The 22,910-nt window shown below is 40.9% G+C and overlaps 2 protein-coding genes across 3 annotated transcripts in view; both read left to right on the top strand.

Moving 5' to 3' along the window:
• Nucleotides 1-7,581, top strand: part of abcc3 (ATP-binding cassette, sub-family C (CFTR/MRP), member 3) — a 46,430-nt gene extending 38,849 nt beyond the window's left edge. For both annotated transcript variants that reach the window (XM_074662531.1, XM_074662532.1), the window contains exons 24-31: nt 2,911-3,110; nt 3,911-4,037; nt 5,047-5,148; nt 5,636-5,782; nt 5,860-6,018; nt 6,281-6,447; nt 6,565-6,759; nt 6,848-7,581. In XM_074662531.1, the coding sequence (XP_074518632.1) occupies nt 2,911-3,110; nt 3,911-4,037; nt 5,047-5,148; nt 5,636-5,782; nt 5,860-6,018; nt 6,281-6,447; nt 6,565-6,759; nt 6,848-6,959 (1,209 nt within the window). In that variant the 3' untranslated portion in view covers nt 6,960-7,581. The remainder of the gene's footprint in view (nt 1-2,910; nt 3,111-3,910; nt 4,038-5,046; nt 5,149-5,635; nt 5,783-5,859; nt 6,019-6,280; nt 6,448-6,564; nt 6,760-6,847) is intronic.
• Nucleotides 7,582-12,648: 5,067 nt separating this feature from the next.
• Nucleotides 12,649-14,594, top strand: LOC141785405 (WAP, Kazal, immunoglobulin, Kunitz and NTR domain-containing protein 2-like). The gene is made up of 2 exons (XM_074663726.1): nt 12,649-12,834; nt 13,044-14,594. The coding sequence occupies exons 1-2, from the start codon at nt 12,649-12,651 to the stop codon at nt 14,592-14,594; spliced, it is 1,737 nt and encodes a 578-aa protein (XP_074519827.1).
• The last annotated feature ends 8,316 nt before the right edge of the window (nt 14,595-22,910 follow it).

The following is a 22,910-nucleotide window of genomic DNA, read 5'->3' as shown; positions in this document are numbered from 1 at the left end:
GTGTGCTGGTAGACTGTTGCATGTGGTTGGAGTGTTGGTCTCTGCTGTTGTGGAGCTGTAGCTGCAGTGTAGTTTGGTGTTTGTTAGTCTGTAGTTAGAGCAGCTCAGCGGTTGGTCTGTAGTTTAAAGCTGGAAGCTGTAGTTTAAAGCTCTATTGTTTTAGTCTGTTACAATTTAAAAAATCTTTGCTATAGTTGAAAAGAGTGACACATTGAATTAAAATAATCTTTTTAAATGCAGTGATAGGAAGTTGATCCTCAGAGGCAGAGCTGCTCTGCAGGCAAAATTAATCTCACTATTTACACCAATGACTTGATACTTAAGCGTCTTTCTTCTAAAAGAAACTGTTAGCAGTAAAGATTCCTCCTAACCTGCAGAGATCCAGAGACCCATTTTTCAACGCAGGCTTGCAGAGAAAATAAAATCCACCCACTGTGGGTAACGGAGATTAATGCAGCCGTAGGAGCAGCTCTGCCTCACAACAATTAATTATGAAAGTAATAGTTGTAGCCTTCATTGCTATACTGATTTATCATCAGTCTCAAACAATCCATGATTCTTTGCAATAACTAGTTATTTGCATCATGAACTATGACGTTGACTAGCTTTAAGACCATTGGGTTGTGGTTCTTCTTTGGGTTCTTCTCATGTTATGTTAAGTTAAGAGTTTGGGGGACTGTTTCCAAAATGTCAGGATGCTGTGAAATATAGAAATAAGGACACAATGGGATTATTTGCACAACATTGAAACCCTGTACTTAAGTAAAGTGGCCCACAGGTGATAATATAATGTTGTAGATTTCATAGCAATATTTTTCTGGAGTCAATGCTGATGTTGAAAATGATGCCTGCAGAATCTCCTCTTACATCTATGCTTTCAGTGTTTCTGAACTTCAGAAACCAGTTGCTTTAATGTTGAAATGAAGAGTGTTTTCCTGTTCAGCTGCTGAACAGTTCAAAATCTTTTTTTTCCTACTCTAGATTTTTACACAAAGTTGTAATTTTTTAGAAGATGAGTCAGAACTGCAGGCGTAACACTTTAGCAAAACCACATTTCTACTACAGAGCCATGCAGAACGTGCAGCAGGTTAGCCATACCATGTGCACTAAAGCCTCCTATATTGCTGTAGAGCTGGCTTCTGAACTTTGTGTTGATAACAAACTTGACTGTTACTCTTCTGTGAAACCCAGAGGATGTTTCTGATCTGGTTTATACGCAACTTCCTTTGTGCACGCAGCTGTTTTTGCGGAGCTGACACAGCAGTGTCTTTTTCCTGAAACTAATTTCAGTTTCAATGTTTGAGAGGTTTCAATGTTTGGCAAATCATGGGTTTCTAATGTTGTTTTGGAAACAGGATTGTAAATGTGTGTAAAAGTATGTAAATATCTTAACTGCACTACTAGTCGATAAAACACACTCCTGCAGCTATCCTCTAGATGGCACAGTTTAGCATTTCACTGCTATTAGATCTGATTAAAGCTCCACTTAGGAGGGATGCAAGACTATGAAAAAACAAACCTGATAACATCATCAGTGTTGTCTTAGCTTTGGAAGAACTCATCCCCAACAAGAACATAAATGTCCTAAAATCTCCACCTCTACAATTTGGGAATTTAATCTTTTTTAAACCTTGGAGTCCAGAAATTTTAGAGGAGCTCTTTGACCCCGCAGGTCAAAGGTCTTACAATTTCAGACATTAAGCTAACAGAGTATGCGTGAAGTCCAGTTAACAGTCGCTTGCTTGCTGGTTTGACCTCTCAGTGGGTTGAAATATCGCGAGAGACTCATTCAGACAGCTCTAAGCTTTTTTGCTTACTCTTAAAGAAGGTTAGTTTTTAGTTTCGGTCATGATGATCTCAGACAGTCTTCCTCATCCACCCGAGCATTTCACAAACTTAGACATACTAGATACCAAAAACAAAACAGAAAAAAAATCAGCATCATCAATCACAAATTGATAAGAAAACTGCACGTATAGTCTTTAGGTGAATTATATTAATGGGGCGTCTAACATCTGTGTGCTCACCCTCAATCTCAGACCTCCTAATGACTAAAATCAGCTGTACTCACACCAGCTCACATTATTACTGTCTCTGTCACGGCATCCTTACTGCATGGCCCTTGTCTTTGCTTTATCATCTGTCTATAATCTTTCCCTCAGAGGAACTAATCTTTAATGATACCTGTTGATATGATGCAAACTATGTCCAAACATTCACACCGTGACACATGAAGATACTAATGTAAACTGGGATTTAAAGGTACAGCGGGTAATATTAAGAGCATTTAGCTGAAATGACTTTTTCTAGCAGCACAGCACAAATTGGGAGCAGATTCACCTGTTTTTTTTCTTTTCTTTTAGAAACTAAAAAATGACAAATAGAGACTTGTGCCACTTACACATAAACATTAGCTCCTTCCACTCACATGAGTAGTGAGAAGGGAGTATTTCAGCTTCCAACCTGACAGCTAAATGTTGCTAAATGTTCCCAATTTTTACACACTGTACCTTTAAACAAGTCAAATATGTGTGATTTCAAACAAAACACTTGCAGTTTAGCTTCACTTCATGAACATTTCTTGTGTGATTTCTGCAGCCTCTGGCATTAGACAGCACTGAGGCAGATGCAGTTGAGCTGATCTACATTCAGACTTTGAACCAACCTCCTCTGAGGAGCTTATGTAAGATCGACTGGCGTCCTATCAAATCTGCAAAATTGACTATCAAACGATTGCTGCAGGTGTTTTGTTCACACAGGCTTTCTGTGTGTGAGTGTGTGTGTGTGCGTGTGTGTATGTGTGTGTTTGTGTGGGCTCATCTGTGTTCATCATTATTGCTTTTTTTGAATATCTGTGATGACCTGTTCACTTGTAATGTTGTGTTTGTTTCTCTCCCCTTGACCCTGTAGAGATTTTATGTTGCCACATCTCGGCAGCTAAAGCGTCTGGAGTCAGTCAGCCGCTCTCCCATATACTCCCATTTCTCTGAGACCATCACAGGCTCTAGTGTAATCCGAGCCTATGGCAGAAACTCTGCCTTTGTTCTGATGAGTGATATGAAAGTGGATGAAAACCAAAAGAGTTACTACCCTGGTATAGTGTCCAACAGGTAAGTTTCCTGTTTCAGCTCAGAGGAACATCAGCTGTGCTGCAAGATTGTTGAAAAGTCTTTGTGTCATCTTTGGTCCTTCTGTGCCTATTTATGCATATAACTTTGCATAATTATATTTATGAACAGCTGATCTCTGGGGCCTAATTTCCATCTAAGACCAGCTCTCTTTGAGTGACTCAGCAATTGGTATTTTGGTGCTAAAGATGATGTGGAAGTAACAGCTCCATGATGGTGATGTGGATGATTTAGAAGATGATTATAATGTTGTTCCTTATGCTTTGGCAATGACGATACAGAAATAAATATAAATTATTACATTTGTATGCAAAAACATCCCAAATTTTATAGTTTGGTCAACAGCATTAGTCCTTTTTTCTGATTTGTTTGTGCTGTACAGATGCTTAAAAACAGGGAGGCTCTCGTCCTCTTTTCTTGTCACTTGTGAATACCTGTGATGACTTTCAGGCCTTGAAAAACTGGCTTGCTGTGTTTTATATTTAGCTGTGTTACTTATTAAAGCCTCTGCTGATGCTGCTGTTTTCACTGAGAGTACTGTGAGACCAGTGGCTGAGGACAGAAGGAAGAAGGCACAAAAGAACTTGAAAAAGTTGAGAAGTAGAGCACAGCTGCTACCATGGGAGCTTTTCACTCAGTCACTAAGGCTCAGCTGTGAAATCAATAACTCCCTGTGACCAGTTCACATTCTCTTTAGGTTTATTTCTCTGGTGTTAGATATAAAAAGAGTTTACCTGCTTTGCATTAAGTCTGACCTCTTTAACTGGAACACTCTGGTGCAGGTGGCTTGGTGTGCGAATCGAGTTCATCGGGAACTGCATCGTGTTGTTTGCTGCTTTGTTTGCTGTGACGGGGAAGGACAGTCTGAACCCTGGTCTTGTGGGGCTGTCGGTGTCCTACGCACTGCAGGTACAAAAAAAAGCAACAACTCCGAAATACTTTTCTGTAGTAGTTTCCTTTATGTATACAACATTTTTCAGCAGCAGAAGTTAGTTTTATTTTATTTTCTGGCCAGGATGGTCAATTTGGCCTTGTTTTCTGGTATCAGCCTGTCTTCCATTTTAAAACAGAACCAGGTCCCTATAAAAATATGGCACAAAAGACTCAAAACGCTTTTTTTTTTTTTTAGATCATTGATATCTTTCAAGCAAGTTATGCTTAAATAGTTTACATGTTGTACCACTGAACTTTTTGGAATAGTTTATCGGTCAAGATAAACTAAATGTGTTCGCAATGTGAGTGTTACCTTAAGCTAAATGCTTATATATTTTTTATTACACCAGTCTAACTCTTAAAACTTGTTTCCATGACTCAGTCTTATGGTTTCATCATTTTGTTTATATCTTTTACATATTTTTTTTTGCAAAGAATCAAAAACCATTGCTAACTATTGAATATAATTATTTGTTAATTCTATTAAGGTTTATTATGTTTTGTTCATTTACTGAATTCACACAAATACCATTGATTTTGTCTGTTTAAAGATATATATATATATATATATATATATATATATATATATATATATATATATATATATATATATATATATATATATATACACATAATGACAGAGAGAATCAGGTTTTCAATGCTGACTTGCCATCAGGAAACAAATGATTTGCTGTAATCCTAATATTTCGCCTCAGGCTATTAAGCCAGAGGTGTTGAACATGTGAATTCACATCATTCCTGTGAAAAAAATCCCCTTTTCGCTTTTAATTTTCAGGAATGCAATTTCCATCATTCTATTTGATTATGAACTTATTTATTATTTATGTCACATTCAACTTTTCCATTTGATGTTTTCCTTTGACTTCCTTACATCTCTCATTAGTGCTCAGCATAAAGCTGGTTCAGTGTTGAAATATACTCTCGAACAAGTTTTAATTTATGTTTTTTTTTATTTATTTTAAAGGTCACCATGTCTCTGAACTGGATGGTGCGAATGTGTTCAGACCTGGAGAACAACATTGTAGCTGTGGAGAGAGTGAAGGAGTACTCTGAGACTAAAACAGAGGTATCCAATGCTTCATATGTGTGTAAGCATTCAGGGTGTCCATGTTAGTATTTTATAAGAGCTGAGGTGAGGCTGTGCATGTGTTTGTAAGCTAAGAATTTACCCACATTCCAGAAACCTGCTGCCAAGACATGTTCCCAGAGAACAGAGGACCTATAAACCATAACTAGTTCCAGAAATGCTGGATCACCTGGTGCCAGTAAGAGCCCCTCCGTTACATAAGACAAACTGTACACAGTGTACTTTCTCGGCAGACGTCACAGTGCGTGTCCCTCGTAAAGCTGGTAGAGTTGTTAGTGAAAGCCTTAGTTAGGAGCATCCAGGAAGTCCCACAGGTGGTATAAATCTTTGGCAGTTCTGGGTAACTTTGCTCATACATGTCCAACTCTTGGTTTTCAGAAACAAATCAGTTTAGCTAGAAGCCAGGAAGGCTAATGAGTTGTTCAGAAAAGTTTCCCTGGTCAGAAATGTGTGTTTCTGTTCACAGGCCCCCTGGGACGTGGAGGACAAGAAGCCCCCACCTGAATGGCCCATGAGCGGGAATGTGGAGTTCCATGACTACAGCGTTCGGTACAGAGAGGGACTGGACCTGGTCCTAAAGAAGCTCACATTGAGCGTCAAGGGAGGGGAGAAGGTGAAGAGTGTGTGTTGAATCAATCAACGGCAGGTCAACAGGGCAGCTCCCTAAACCTCAGCTCTGTGTCTCAACAGATTGGCATCGTGGGTCGAACAGGAGCCGGTAAGTCCTCCATGACGCTCTGCCTCTTCAGGATACTGGAAGCTGCTGGAGGAGAGATCACCATTGACGAGGTGAAGATATCTGAGATAGGGCTGCACGACCTGAGGTCCAAACTCACCATTATTCCACAGGTACACAACACATCCACAGCAACACGCCCTTAACAAGATGAGTGATGACATATCTGACTGGTTGAATGAGCAGTGCAGGCCAGAACCAGAGCAATTCACACAGTTCAGGTCTGGCAAAGCTGCGTTTTAGTCCACCACCAAGAGATGCTTGCATTAAAAGACTAAATAAATTGTTAAAATACAAAAAAGATGTTTGTTTGATTTAAAAATCAATAAATGTGTGACATCTTGAAACACTCTGCCCGTCTTTCCCCTGCCACAGGAGCCGGTCCTGTTCTCGGGTTCACTGAGGATGAACCTGGACCCTTTTGAGAAGTACAGTGATGAGGAGGTGTGGAAAGCCCTGGAACATTCTCACCTTCACAAGTTTGTGAGCAACCAGCCAGCCAAACTGGAGCTGGAGTGTTCAGAGGGAGGCGAGAACCTTAGGTACACAAAGAGGAGCGAAAAACTTTGGAATGAACACATTTAGTCTGTGTCTGAGTGAGGAGTTCCTCTGCTCCGTCATGTTTGATGTGTTTGCTGTGTTGACTTTATGTTCTGTAGCGTGGGCCAGAGGCAGCTGGTGTGTTTGGCTCGAGCACTCCTGAGGAAGACGAGGATCCTCATCCTGGATGAAGCTACAGCTGCTATCGACCTGGAGACGGATGATCTGATTCAGTCCACCATTCGGACCCAGTTTGAGGACTGCACAGTCTTTACCATCGCTCACAGACTCAACACAATCCTGGATTACACAAGGTATATAAAACTGAAGACTTCTGTACCAGTTCTTGATACAGGTTTGAATACAGCTTCTAACGGACTCTTCTCCCCTCTTGTCTTCCAGAGTGCTGGTTTTGGACAAGGGACAGATAGCAGAGTTTGACACTCCAGCAAACCTCATAGCACAGAGAGGAATCTTTTACACTATGGCTAAAGATGCTGGACTGACGCAGTAGAACCGCCTTCTGTTCATGTCACAAACCAGCCTTGAGGATCAGCTCAGTTCAGTCTGACTGAAATGGATCTGAGTTCTCTCAGGACTCTTACTGCTGGTTTGGGAACAGCCTGGACTCCTGTTGCAGACTTGGATCAACCATATCGTGTTTGTCTGAACACACTACAGGACATCAACTGCACTTCCTCCTGTGTGGCTGTCTGAAGTCTTTTAGCACTGACCGGTTTGTCTCGTGTGGCAAACAACGACCTGTCTGCATCCATCTAGAATTTTTTAAAAAAAGCCATACCTGCGAGTACTGTTTGATCCAAGTCTGTGTTTTAGTGCCTTCTGCCAGTGGGATGAAGAAAGCCAGTGAATGTATCATTTTGTAATTGGCTGTCTGCTGCAAAACAGCAAAAGAAAGAAAAGGAGGAACTTTTTTATTTTATTTTTTCTACAAAGAAAAAAAACTGTGCCACTGTACTCTCCTCATAAAAAACATCCTTTGTGAAAAACCTACTTATTTTTGTACTGTTCCATTATTTAAGCTACTTTTTAAAGAATTGTTCTTTTAGGGAAGTTTGCTCAGTTTAATATGTGATTCTTTTGTGAACCAAATGTATAAAAACTTGAATTCTGTACCACCAAAATATGAAATATGATGCCTTTTATTAAAAAAAAGGAAGACCAATGTGTGTGTGAAATCTTCATGTGTGGTTTGGTTACTTAAATTCAGTGTCGTGTTTTTCTTGTCCTTCCAACCATTTAAAGCTACAAAGCAAACCAAATTAGCACAAATTGTGAGGCAGTTTGTGTTTGATGAATTTTTTCCTTGATTGCAAAGACGATTTGGGAATTTTTTTCCATGAACTTAGCTCTGAAGCTCACCCCACAAACACATGCTCCTTACAAATGTAGGCTTCCCAGGCTTTTTCCTGGTTTCTTGTGGGTAAAACTCCAAGACATATATAAACCAATGAAATATTGAACGATTTAAACTTTTAGCAACTAGGATGTAGGAGTGAATCTATCAGTCTGCATTTGGCATTATGAATATTTTCAATGAATCAGGTGCAGAGGCTACAGCCTTTCTTACCTCAGTTGCTGGATCAACTCTTGGCCACAACAGATTGCTGTATGCCCTCTTTCCTCCACATCTTTCATGTCTGGAAGTGAAAAAGCACAAAAAAACACCTTCATAAGAGAAAGACAAACAGTCCTGTGAAAAAAGTATCTGTAATTTGTCCAATCATCCACTAGAGTGCGCTCAGTCTTTCAGGAAGCTCATCTCTTTTCAGCTCTTCACTCAAACTTGCCGCTCCTCTTTATCTAACTGTCAAACTAAACTTTATAATTAACAAATGTTTTTTTGTGACCACTCAGAGAAGTGAGGTCAAATGTTGATACATCTCAAACACAGACAGAGAGTCCCACCTATCAAGAGTCAAACACCTGATGTTGATATTATTAATAAAAACAGATGAAGTTTCAGGATATTGCTGTTTTCATTCCTGCTGCATATTTGAACAATTACACCGACAGCTCAGAGGATGTTTGGAGAGGATTTGTATCTTCGGATGTGAGAAATCAGATGTCCTCTGCTCTCTCTGTTGATTCAGGACACGATACTCCCTCATTCAGACTGTTTTGATGTTTTAAAGAGAAGCTGTGGTTGGTAGATTTCAAAGCTGCCTCAATTATCAAGGCACCCACTCAGTTTGTGCCTCTGATGTGCCAAAACTGACAGAGCTGCGATGAATGAGTGCGCAGCTGCCAGCCTGCTCCGTAATGTCCCTGCCTATGGGCAAAGCTACATGAAACAGCAGGAGGTTTGGCTCTGACTGCCTGCTGACTTGCCCCATCAGTTTAATGCTGCAGGCACAGGAACCAGGAGTGAAGGAGATTAAAAACAACTTCAGTGAAACGGTGACAAAGCAAAATGCTCCATGTTTTCACAAGAGGATGCAGCACCTTGGTTCTTCAAGCTTAGCAGCAGCATCTCCCTGTGTCTGCTTTCCTAATGGCCTTCTGTGGGCACTTCCACTTGAGTGTGTTTAGTTTCTAATCATTCTTGGCAAGCATATTTTTTTCTGTATATCAAACTATCTTTAAAGTTTCAAAATAAAATCACATGTAAATTTGATAGATTTGGTGAAAATTGTGTCAGGCTCAATGTTTCTAATCAGAGTTTAATGCTGAGACAACTAGCTGCTAGTCCAAGCATTTTAGTTTGGTTATAGACATTGCAAAATCTTCATCCTCACTATCTTGTCTATTATTTTGTTATTTTCAAATCTCAAGAGTGTAAAAAATAACAAGCACTTCTTACATTATGGAAATACTTTGTTTGGTCAGTGATAACAGTTGTGCAAGGCTAATGAGTAATGGGTAGTTTTGTGAATGCTAGAGGGGACAAGTTATTCATCTAAACTGACCCTAGAAAAAAAAACTCTGCTTGTTTTCAACACATCCAACTACTGACAGAAACTCTACAACAAACACATCAAGCCATGGTCAGTCACACCACTCTCCTCATCGATAAAGACCAGTACCTGAACCTGAAAGTTTTATCTTTTGAAAACTTAAAAATTAAAAACAAAAGGTTAAAATTTCACTTTCATAAACCACGCTAACTTTTCCATCATCTTTTGTGTTTTTCAATAATATCAAAATGTGGAACTATTCCTTTACATTTAAACACAATTCCCTGAAGTCATGCTACAGGTTACACAATGGCTGTTTAACTACTGTGCTTTTTGCAGCTTTGATATATTTTAGATTATCTCATTTTAGAATCAAATTTGTCTTAAGTTTCATTTTCTTTTTGGTTTATTTCATTAATATTTCTCTAAACTGTCTGTGCCACTTACTACGATAAAAAGACCATACCAGCTCTGTGACTGCTCTGTAAGTAAGTACACACTACATGGTACAGTAAGCTCATTATCATGTTCTCAGTGACCTGATGTTAGAAAGCTGAGCTGCTGTTACCATGAACCTGAGACTGAAACTTAAACTGATCTTTTATTTACCAGTTTTATTCCTCTAATTAAAGAATGCATCTGTTTTAAGACTGTCGCTCTTTTTGAAGCTTGAATCCTCAAACAACCTCTGCCCTGAAAACGAGCAGCTGGATGAGCCTTTACGGGATTCCAGTTAACTTAATTTATCAGCAAAGAAAAGCATTTTTTTCTGCCTGAAAAAAAAAGAATAAGACTGTTGTTTCCAATTAGATTTAGCCTCCAGATAGATCCTTCTCAAGGGTTTGACAGTTTATTAATTTGGCTTCTGTATGAAACATGTCATTAGGACATGACAGGTCCAGACTGTGTGAGGCAGAGTGTCCTGGCAGAGTGGCAGAGTGTAGTTTGTTTCTCTTTGTGTAAACAGTAACTCAGCAAATTTTGGATACTTTTCTTCATGATTGTGCAGAAGTGTCCTGGTCAGATTATAATCTCTTGGGCATTACAGACACAAAGCGAGGATGTGAAATGAATCTTATGTTGAGTGCTCTGTACCTGCAGCATGTGTGCTCATCTTTTTCATTTGCAGAAGTGAAATGGGTCAAAGACAATCCCTCTTACAGGACTGCAACATGTCACCCTGGAAGCTTTGGAGGCTCAACATCAACAGGTTTTCTTGACTTGTTTGTCCTTCACACACTAACACACATTGACAAAATCAGCATGTCTGCTTAAAGAACAGACCAACACTTGAACCCAGCAGGAGTCTACAGTTAAAGCAGTGCAGGGCGGTCTGTGAGCTCCTCTGTCCTCATCTGAACTGTGGAGGAAACCAGACAAAGCAGTTTACATAGGAAAGGAATGAGCAAAGAAAATGATAATAACACCTTCATTCATTAAAGCCTCTGCCAACACACACTCCCACTCTGGAGCACATCACATCACCTGATCGGATAATTATTTTTTGAAGCCATATCCTCATTTCACCTCTGCTGGCCTCTGATGGGTTATTGTCAGAGCTCGACTTGTGTTCACTTTGAAGCCAAACTCATAAATGAAAGCTTTCCAGTGTTTGGCGATAACTCGTTAGAATGGTGCAATTAAGAATTACTTTTCTTGTCAATAAAATGTCTGACTGCCTGTTTTTGCAGAAGCCTGAGAGTCTCTGGAATGTGTGCGTCTGAGTATTTCCTAATTCCACACAGAGCGGTCGCACTGACACAACTGATCCTGTGCACAAAGACACGCTTTGTAGAATGTGGAGCATGTATACTGTAATGTGTAAGTCCACAGCTGAATTAAAACTGTTGTGCTGCAGCAGTCACGTATCACTGGTCACATGTGGGGACTGTTGAGAAGGAAAAACTGTTAATCAATATTACATTTGCTGAACTTGCAATGTGCCACTAGGCTACAAACATTTATCTGAAGGTCTGAATTTCCAGATGCAGGCTTTAAAGTGAGCAGGTTTTCAAGGAGTTGATGTTAGACAGTTTATCTCTTATTTAGAAAAAGTTCAGCATGAAGAAAAATCAGAGTATGGATTATGTTTGTCATTGAATAAACTAGAGAGAGTTGAGTTTGCACTTTCTGGAGCAGCTGCATGCAGTAACATTTCAATACTGAGGCAATGCATTAATCTGAAGAGAGGAGACATCTAAAATTATTTCACATTTTACTTTAATTTTCCATTGAAAATATTTAATCTACCAAAAATAAAATAAAACAAAATTTTAAAAAGCACAATTTCTGTTCATTGCGCTTATAATTCAGCCCTACTGGAGTTAGCAAATCATCTCTATACCAAATGAAATTGTTGGATGTGAAAATTTGATAGTGTTTTCTAACAATTGTAAATATGTGCAGAACATATTAACATGGAGAATTGTAAGAGAAAATTTAAATAAGTCTTTGCAGCATATCATCAGCAAATTATTTAATTTTTGCACAATAACAACCCAAGATTTTTAAAAGTTTTTACAAAATCATCGATGATTGTTTGGAAAACTACACACAAATCTGATCAGATCAATCAAAACTATTAAAAATTAAATCTGTGTTCTATTGATGGAATTTGAAAAAAATATTTACTCTAATGATTAAAAGGTTCCTCGCCGTCTACAGCGGGCACTGGGAACCCTGTTCATGCGCGTAAACATGAAGTATTTTATGTTTCCTAATTTGACAAATAAAAGTATTCACGACAGCCTCCCTCCGTTAGTATTCACTAAAGTTGCATTACTATAATTTCTTAACTGTCGTTTAAAATATAAAAATTTGACTTTGAGATTTTTCCCTCTGCGCGTCTTTACGCACCGCGCGCTCGTGCGCCGCTCGAACCTGCAAAGGGTTAAACAGGGTTACCAACAATCCTTTTAACAGGCAGGTGCCCCGCCAGTCCAGCCCAAAGCTTAACATCCACTCCTGAAAAAAAAGTCCCCTCAGCATCGCAGAAGCAGCGCAGAGCTATCATGCTGCAGGTAACTTGGCGAGTCTTGGTAACGGTGATGGCTGCGGATCGGTGGTATAAATAGAGCATCATCGCTGCCGAAGTGGGATATCAGACCGGATCAATCAACTGGTTCACATCGTCTCGTCCCGCAGACTCGCACACGAGTGATGAGCTTCTGAGTTGTTTAACTTCTTTCTCACTCACAGAAAAGGAATCTCTCTGCTGGATCACAGGAGTCTGAGACTTTAAATTAGTTTGCTTCACTCTTTGTTGATCTGTGCGCCGCTGTGGAGATGTGGTGGATGCTGTTTCCACGCTGGATCTGGTTCCTGGCATGTGTGTCACTATGGATGGAGACCCAGGTCGGAGTTCTGCCCCAGATCACGTATTCACATGCGGGGATCTGTCCAAATGACATGAACCCAAACCTGTGGGTGGATGCAATGAGCACCTGCACACGAGAATGTGAATCTGACCAGGTAATATTGTGTTTTGTTAACTCACTGACATAAATTTATTTTTTCATCTGAGTGTTTTTAATGTGACAATCTTTATTCTATTCACCTGAATCTTTGAAATCTATGTCATATTGATAGATCTCATCATTAACTCCTAATTTGAATATTTCTGTCTGAATATCTGCAACTTCCAAATCCTCATGCATCTTTCTTTTCTCTTCTTCTCTCAGGAGTGTGAGCTGTTTGAAAAGTGTTGTCAAAACGTGTGTGGGAACAGAAGTTGTGTGGCAGCTCGCTATGTAGATGGGACTAAAGCCCCGGTGGGAATGCCCAAAGAAGCCACCTGTGCCAGCTTCATGTGCACCCAGCAGGGGTCAGAGTGTGATATCTGGGACGGACAGCCTGTGTGTAAATGCAGAGACCGCTGTGAGAGGGAGCCACACTTCACCTGCGCCTCAGATGGCATGACATACTACAACAAGTGCTACATGGATGCAGAAGCGTGCTCAAAGGGCATCACTCTGTCTGTCGTCACCTGCCGCTTCCACCTCACCTGGCCCAACACCAGCCCCTCTCTGCCCCAGGTGACCACCCTCCGGCCCACCACCGCTCCCCTGCAGCCGACTATCCCCCCTCCCACTGAGCCGCAGCCACCAGTGGTGGTCAGCAGCCCTGCTCACCAGACTGTGAATGTTGGTGACACAGCCAGTTTCCTGTGTGACGTGACAGGTCGTCCGCGGCCTGAGATCACCTGGGAGAAGCAGCTGCCAGAGGGTGCTGAGCGGGTGATCATGAAACCAAACCACGTCCGAGGGAACATGGTGGTCACTAACATCGGACAGCTGGTCATCTACAACGCCCAGCCTCAGGATTCAGGTGTCTACTCCTGCATGGCGCAGAACCCATCTGGCACAGTAAAGGCCAACCATCCTCTAACAGTGATGCCCACAGACCCACCAAAGACCCCTGAGCCCAAGAATGTGACCCGCTGCCTGCCTGAGGAGTGTCTGAAACCCCCTGACAACTCAGAGGACTGTGGGAGTGAGCTGGAGAAAGTCAGCTGGTACTATGAGCCCAAAACCAACAACTGCTTCTCCTTCACCCACTGCCACAGCAACAACAACAGCCAGCAGCCCAGGAAGGTGTTTGACACGTATGAAGAGTGCATGCAGTGCTGTGGTCCTGAGCTGTCGGGCCCATGTGGACTTCCCAGCCTGCAAGGCTCATGTAAAGCATACGAGCCCCGCTGGGCGTACAGCAGCACCCTGCGACAGTGCCAGTCCTTCATCTATGGAGGATGTGACGGCAATGACAACAACTTTGAGTCCAAAGAAGCCTGCGAGGAGATGTGTCCATACCCAAAAAACCACCACTGCAAGGCGTGCAAGCCCAGAGGGAAGATGGTGACCAGCTTCTGCAGGAGTGACTTTGTCATCCTGGGTCGTATGACAGAGCTCACAGAGGAGAAGGACTCAGGCCATGCCCTTGTCACCGTGGAAGAAATCCTCAAAGATGAAAAAATGGGGCTCCGCTTCTTTGGCAAGGAGCCTTTAGAGGTCACCTTCCAGAACATGGACTGGAACTGCCCGTGCCCAAACATCACCGGCGCAGCTGCAGAGGGACAGGTCATCATCATGGGCAACGTTAACGATGGGATGGCCGTCCTTCAACCTGAGAGCTACGTGGGTTCTTCCAGCCCTCGTCGTGTACGGAAGCTGAGAGAGGTCATCTCCAAAAGCACATGTGATATTCTCAAAGCCATCACTAACAGCCCTCAGTAGGGTGAGGGACACAATCTGTACATAAAGTTAGAAGACCTGAACCGACTGCAACAGACTGTGAACGATTTAATACAAGTGTTTCTTTTTATACTTTTTAGGAGCAGAAAATCCACAAAGCGTTGTATTATTTTAAACATTTTCACCCTCTCAGCTTCTGCAGGAACATAGTGTAATGTCGTGTCATTTAGTGTTTGCAGCAGAGCTCCCTGTTATGGTGCACTCATTGGTGTTGTTGATTGAAATACCATGAGACATTCATCATGATCCTCTAGTTACTTTAATCCCCCAGACTCCCGCTCCCCTCGTCCTCTCTCCTGCCTCCCACAGAAATGGAGGTTGCAGACTTGTTGTGAGGTACGAAACAGACAGGACTGAGTCAGTCTGATTTTTATGTGCATGATTTCACCGCCACAAATCTTTTGATTGCTTCATTTGACAGACGTGTTTCCACCTGGAGCTTCTTCCTCCAGCACTGAGCTCATAATTCTCAGTTTTCAAGTTGTATGAATTCATCCATAAATCATCACATTACACGGAAAAACCAGGATTCAAAAATGGATTGTAATATATTCAATTAACTTCCATCAAAATAACTCATTTTTAATCTACTTGCTCCAACTTTTTGCTATTTATTCTCATGAAAGCTTCTTTTTCCTGTTTTTGTACTTCACATTCTCTCTGAATTAAGCTGCATTTTGTATGATATTGTACAATGTACAAAGAAAAATAAAGATTTAGGATTTTTCATCAGTCTCCTTTTATTGATTTTTCTTTTAAGAATATTTCTGAATAAAGTCTTAACTATAATGAGGCCTGGATTGATTTAGGAGCTCATGACGTAAGTTTACAGCTCAGGTTTGGAGCCTGTGTACCTGCTGGAGGTCTGACAGCAGCTGCTCTTTGTACCTGTGCAGTTACTCTGACAGGCAGTGATAAAAGAGACTTGGGAATAGCAGATCCCCTGCCCACCTTGCCCCCAGCCCCTGTAAACAGAATCCCTCCTTCTTCAGACCCTCGTGGCATTGTAAAAACTATTTGTTTTGCCTCCATTATCCCGTCTAATTGGGTAAGAAGCCCAGGTTGTAAACCTCAGATCCACTACCATAGAGGAGGTATTTGTTTCATGTCGTGCCAGCGGGCCTTTCTGGGTTAGTGGGAACAGGCCTTGGTGGGCTTCGACGAGGGTGTTCCTACTTCCCAGATGAGATTCTGTTTCTCCCATCCAGAGCGGCTGGCGAGGGAGGCGGGAGATCAGCCCTGTGCACGGTGTTCTGGCAAAACCACCCGGGAGTTCAGACCTGCACTCCAGCAGCTGTTGAGCCTCTTGAGCTTAAATATATTACATTAGCAGCTCTTTGAACATATGACTGCAAAACAAACAAGGCTCATATGCTCCAGATGACTTTATGAAATACTGTATAGCCTCACTTCCTCTCATGTCTATTTTATCTCCTCTCTTTAAATGAGAAAGCTCAAGTCTCTCTTTTTGGTACATACATTTAATCATAAGTTTATATTTAAAAGTGAGACAAACTAAGCGATACTGCAGTTATAGATACTTGTGGTTGCATCTTTCTGGCAAAATCAGTGCAAGAATTTTAAGATAACCCAACATTTTATAGATTCTCATCCAACCCTCTTATCCACGATCACTGCAGACCCCAGGAAACTCATTCTGTCATGAGGGGTACATCTGTGTTCTACAGTTTGTTTAACTATTTGTTGAATGAAAACTGATGAAAATCACAAAAATGCTCAGACAAAATCAAACTATATTCATGAACATTTCAAAAGCTACATTTGGACTGTGCATAGGCTCCTTGTTTGAAGCCAAAGCCCTGTACTTTCTGAAGAATCTCAGCAAATCTTACAGATGATGTATTTGAAGAACGGATTTGTCATGATGTGAAAATGTGAGAGTTCAAAAAATATGTTAGAGGACACAAGACCAGATTAAAGTTAGGAAATGGTGCAGAAAAGAAAAAATAGTGCATGAGAAAGAAGAAATCAGAACTATTTGGGGCTTAAAATGTTTCCAGGTCAAAATAGTCAGATCAAATCCAGATCCTGATCATGCCATAAGAAAATCCTGACATGTTTTCCCCATATCGCCCCCTAATGGAGAAAATTTTCCTTGGTCAGAAGTAAAGTTTGCTGATGTTTACACAGTACAAAATACTGAAGAAAACTGACCACTGATCTTCTGGTATCAAAAAACTCAAGAGGGACAGGAGAGGTTTGATTTCATCAGTCTGTAGTGAAGGAAAAAGGATGTTTGACCACATTTCATGAAAGAAAAGGAATGGTTAACAAATAGAGCATTTATGTGTTACTTTCAGGGTAAGAAACAGAAACGCCACTTTGACGACTCACAGAATCAGACGCACCAAAAGCAAAAACAAAATATGGTTCAGTGCGACCACACAGACCATTTGATTTAAATTCATATGTGAAGCTTTTTCCAATTAATGGGGCGTAAACTTTGGCTCAGTATCCAGAACCACAGATGTATGTTTTAAAGACTGAAGGGTCTGTAAAACATCAGACTGGTGCTAATAAACTTTGGTTTTATAATCTAATTGTTTGTACATATTTGTACACCACCTCCAGTGTGGCTTGGATTGAGTTCAACTAGTGAATCTGATACGAATCGCAGGTGAAACCAGCTGAACTAGTTCCACTTTTCAACTAAAATCTCCCAAACAAGCTCAAACACTATCAGTTATTTTTCTTTTCTGATTTCCCAGCACAGACCAACTCCTTCAAGCACCTCGATGCTCCGTCTGACGTCTTCAAAAGCACAATTTATTATCAATTAAAATTCACTTTATTTGAAACATGTGTGAAGCTTATTTTTCTGTCTTTTCTTATTCCAACAGGGCCAAGCGAAGGTGCACCAGTTATGCTTTGATATGCTGTGCAGAATTCTCACTCAGATTCTTATTTTCTTGCAGCTTTGTTGATGTGATGGGGTCACTGCGTTCACGGGCTCAGTTCACACAAGGCTGGAAAGTCGGTGTGGTCCGTGCAGGGCTCAGATGTAGACCTGCAGCAGGTAGAACGGACACATGGAATAAAGCAGACTCTTGGACAGTAAGGTCTGCTCTATCCTGTGTGTGTTTCTATGTGATGTGTCCATGTTGTGTTTCAGAGGACATCTGACAGTAGCACATGTTGAAGAGATCATCTAGCCGGGTGGTTTAAGACCTTTGATTCATGACCTGCATCTGTTATGGCCATATCAGCTGGAACGTCTATTGAAAAGATACAGTAGCCACTCACACGCATTGAGTGCAGATGAGCAGGATCCCATGGCAGTATTTCATCCCAGGGCAGCACTAGCTAAAAGGTTTGAAGCTGGTAGGTGGTAGCCGCTCTGAGGCTGAGAGGTTCAGGTCTTTTTTTCCTGATGGGAAATATGAAGTCACTTTCCTGAATCACACTCAGGGTTCAGCACCAGAAAGACATTCTGCGCCTAAATGCATCACTGACAATGTTTACAGACTGTGTGATGCTGCAAGAACATCAGTGAATGAAATGTAGAAATGCAGGGACTGTATTTGGTCATGTTTTGGCTGCATCTTCTGAATGATCTCTCTGCCAGGTTTGCTGAGCTCTGCCTACAGTATTTAGATCATCTCTCAGTGGTGTTGTGTGCTGTTGTTGAAGTAGTGGCAATTGTTTGCATGTTTTTAGAGGCTACAGCTATCAGCTAATTAAACCTAATGGATTGATGATTTATTGTATATCTAAAATGTCTTCATTCATCTATGTATGAAAAAGACAGTGTTCTATTTTCCATCTGAAATACTTAAGAGACCAATCATTTCTCATAAGTGAGCAGTGTGTTTGCTTTTTATCCAGCTGTAGGGATGAAGAGGCTCTCCAATTTAAGATGTGAGAACAACAGCACCCTCTGGTGTTGAAAGAAACTCAACACTACACAAGTTTAGAGCTAAGCTCAGTCACACAAACTGATAAAAGGAATGAGGTAAAGGTAAAATATAACAAGAAATTTGGGTCCAGACCTGCAGTCTTGCTGGCTGCCATGAGACCTCAAACCCTTGGTCTTGACCCCAAAATGGGCATGTGAGTTCCAAGAATCTGAATACACATAAAGAAACCAGTCAAACACTCAAAGATAGGTTTGCCTAATCTCTCATGCCCATGAACATGGGAAGTCAAGTTGCAGATGAACTCATTTGACTCAAATTGCACCATCAGTGGAAATGTCAAATGCTGCCTAAAGGATAAATATAGTTCGAGACTTGGAAAATACTAATAATAAAAGAAAAGCCAAAGTGAGACCTTTTAAACACAGAGTCTAAGACTTGGATCTTTCTAGACATCATTACACATCTTCCAATTGTGAATTTAAAAGACAAGAACACAATGGAGCAGAAGGAAAAGGGGATCTTCCTTCCTGCAAACCCTGTTGGTTTGCATTTTCTTTGGTGGATGTTAATAAAACTAAGGTACAGACATGTATGATTACAAGCTAGCAGGCTACTACTCTCATAATAACTATTAGACTATGTTTCATAAAATCAGAATCGCCTTTAATCACCAAGTATTTTCAAGAATACAAGGAATTTGACTCCGGTTGAAACTGCACTCTCTCAGTATAATTGTTGTAAAAAAGAAAGACACTAGAGAAACACTAAATATTGCAAAAGGTAGAAAAAATAGAGCTTAAGTAGTAGGAAATAAATAAATATATATAGAAAATAAATAAAAAATAAAATAATAAAAAATATAAAAAAACAATAAAATTACAAAATTAAATAAAGAACTTTGTACAGAGTTGAACAAAAATATATACACAATTTAAGTTAAATAAATAAATAATAATAATAATAATAATAATAATAATAATAATAATAATAATAATAATAATAATAATAATAATAATGATAGTGCACTGAATAGATGTCAGAAAAATGTGCAATATGCAATAGAGAAATGGAAGATGAATGTGCAAAGAAGAAACAGACAGGCTGTAGCTGTACATGAGGTATATGAGTTGTTGTTTTATGGCAGGTTAAGTGTTCATCAGTGTGACAGCCCTGGGGAAGAAACTGTTCCTGTGTCTGGATGTCCTGACGCACGGAGCTCTGTAACGCCAGCCAGAAGGGAGCAGTTTAAACAGTTTGTGTCCAGGGTGTGAAGGGTCTGCAGAGATGTTCCCTGCCCACTTCCTGGTCCTGGACCAGGAAGCAGCCAGTTTTCACAAAAGTTGAGGAAAAAGTGTGCCCTGACTTGAAAAAACTTTAATGACTTTACAAAAATAGTGAGTTAAATCTTGAGATTGCAAAACAGTGAAAACTACTTTAAGAGTTTCTTGGTCTTAGGCAAACATGACTAGATTTTAAATCTTCCTGTTGCTTGCTGAGATGCCCTGAGATGAACAAACAAATACAAACTGCATCATTAAGAATTCAGGTAGTGCACAGTCAACCTTTATCTCCACTAGAGGGCAGCAGAGCTCTGGAAATGAATGTGACAGGCTGTGTCCGGCTTGGTCACACAGGGCTGCCTGCTTATCTGAACACTCTTTCACCTGACTTCATATCTGTCATTGTGTTCCCTCACAGACCTGTGAAGCATTCAGACAATCTCAAACCCTGACAGTACGTTCTGTCTCAGTGTTATCCCCTTCTCTGCTCCAGGAGTGGTTCTGGTACTGATCCAGTTATGGAGCTCTTATCTCAGGCCCTGATAATTGACCGTGTAATGAAGATACTAGAGGGAGCTATGCAAATAAGACTGCAGGCTTCTGTCTCCTCTCCAGCTGCTACATGAGGCTTTTTACAAGCTCACGCTGTTATCCGCTCATGGAGCCCGTGGTGACTTCCGTTGCCCTGCTGCTGCCGTCCTTATGTAATAAAACGGCTGGGACAACATATAACCACACACACTTTAACACACACACTGATTCACTTGATGCATGCTCAGCAAGTTTCACAGCTTGAGGCAAAACGGTGACTGACTGGTGGAGAAAAAGGAGAGAAAGTGTGCTCTCCCTTCATTTATTTTCATGCCATGCACTGACAAGGTACCCGAGTGACACTTTCACGAGCGGCTTACTCTTCCAGATTGACTGCTCCTGAATATTTCATCTCTGTCATGAGTTTTTTTTTTTTGTCCTGAATAAGATCTGATGCTGACTGTGTGGTATGGAAATCCTCAGGACAGTAACATCAGCAAAGCTTACAAAACAGCAGAGTGTATTTCACATTAAACATTTAGATCAGAGCAGAATGTCCTGTGATCGATGGCCGAATGAAGGAGATTTGTGTGTATGTGTGTGAGCGTGTGTGTGAAGAGTGCGCAGATGTCTGTGGTCAATGACATTACATTAGAGCTTATTGTTTAGCACAGGGTATAGGAAGCAAAAGCCAAGATATGCAAATGTGTTGTTTCTGGTGTTAATGTCACATGGCAGGAAAATGAACACTGGGATGCATCACCTTTCAGACTTTTAAACTACTTCAGAAATGGAGGAAATTAGCTTATCTGGTTTCTTTAAGAGACTAAATCAGGTATTGAACTTCAGGAAAAGTTTCCAGTTAGTTTAACAAAGACAACAAAAGGCACAATCACCTCTAAAGCTCATGATACTTGCTGTAAATAATTCCTTTAGGATGAAGATAAATCACCTTCTAACTACTTCATGAAGTTTCATGGGTAGATTTTTGATATCAATTAATGTTGCCAAGGCTGTAGCTGTTGTAACACCATGTTTCAAAGCTCAAACTGATTTGTCTGCACATGTGCCAAACAATCTCAGCATGCTGCTGTTTCTTAGCGAGCCCAGCACACAATTCTGACAGGACTGCAGTGTAACATCCTGTACGCTACCTGTCAGGCCGAAAAGAAGTCAGCGTTTTCTCAAATAGCTCCAGGAGAGTCGCAGCTTCCTTCCAAAAGTACCAGACAACACATTTGCAGTGTTGTGCTTATGATGCCAGTGTCAGTTTCCAATCGCCCATGGTGGAAGTGTCAACATGTGAAGCTTCACTGACGCTAAGAGATACAGAGGGTACAGATGAGGTGCACTGAGGAACATGGGCTCTAACATGTGAGTTTACAGTACTCATCAAAAACTGTCCATTTTTTTTTCAGTTTTGTTTCATTTTTATTGTTTTCTTTTAATTTTTTTTTTTCTGTGAAGCACTTTAAATTGCCTTGCTTGAAAGTGCTTGATAAATAAACTTGCCTTGCTTATTGCAAAGTCACAAAACAGCAGAGTGGACTCTTGAAGTTTTCATATTTCAAGCCAAAAAAGGTCAGTAATGTTGCCAGCTGATACATGGATGCATTTTTGCTGAACAACAAATCTGAGGGACAATTTGGATGGAGAATTGGCTTTTAAATCTGTCATACGTTTCCTAATGTGTGGCCGCAAAGGAAGGAAGCTTTAGATGAAGCTTAAGGTCTAAGATCTCCACATGTTTGGCCCATCTTTGCTTTTGGTGAATTTCACTCGAAACTGAAAAGGTCTGTCTTAGTCCCAAGGTAAATAGAAAACTTTAGCTCGTCCTGTTCTTGAGAATAAGAGTGTATACAGAGTCTTTTTTTAGAGTGTGAGGGGGAGTGTTGCTGCATATGCAAAGGCTCGCCCACTCCTTCATAGTGTTTTATTTTTGGAACAGCACACAGGCTGGTCAGGAATAGAACAGCAGTCAAGTGGAATGGGTTGACAGCCTGGGAGGCCGGTCTCTGCTCTGTCTGTCTGTCTCTCCTTCGTCTCCCTCCATCCCTCTTCTCTCCAGACAGAGAGCCAGCTCCAGTTGCCTGAGCGTGTCTGGTCTAATCACTCATACTGGCTCCCAGAGCCATCATGACCTGAATCCATCCCTTCCCTTTCCCTTATGCAATCCCTTCATCAGAGAGGGAGAGAGTTTGCTGTTCTAAATCTCCACTGCCCCGCTTCTGTTGTGTGTATTATGCAATCTGCTTTAGAGCTTTAATCGGGGTGCTGGCAGAACAGGAAGGCAAAGAGTGTGTGTGAGTGTGTGTGAGAGAGAGAAGAATCGATACATGATCTATCAGGCATGTTACACACAGTCATGTACTCTCGCCATTAACAGCACACACACACTGCAGAGTGTAAACAGCAGAGTCATAACGAAGGAGCCTGATTTAGCCTCAGATTACTGCCGTATTGAGGGTAAACTCGACTAAACTCACACAAAACATCTATTTTTGGCACGGCTGAGTTGATCCACCTCGATTTAAATCTGTGTGACATAATTTCTGATGTAAGTGGAGGCTGAATATTGCATAAAGAAAAGGTTGTGTCAGGACAGGAGA

Source organism: Halichoeres trimaculatus, unplaced genomic scaffold, assembly GCF_033239565.1.
Source record: "Halichoeres trimaculatus isolate MK-OKI-2021-1 unplaced genomic scaffold, fHalTri1.1 fHalTri1_scaffold_23, whole genome shotgun sequence".
NCBI classification, from domain to species: Eukaryota; Metazoa; Chordata; class Actinopteri; order Labriformes; family Labridae; genus Halichoeres; species Halichoeres trimaculatus.
Note: the sequence above shows the minus strand (reverse complement) of the source record. Positions and strands in the feature narration are given on the sequence as shown.

Coding starts and splice junctions, on each gene's coding strand:
- LOC141785405 (XM_074663726.1), top strand. CDS start 12,649: ATGTGGTGGATGCTGTTTCCACGCTGGATCTGGTTCCTGGCATGTGTG. Junction 12,835..13,043: donor GAGAATGTGAATCTGACCAG/GTAATATTGTGT, acceptor TTCTTCTCTCAG/GAGTGTGAGCTGTTTGAAAA.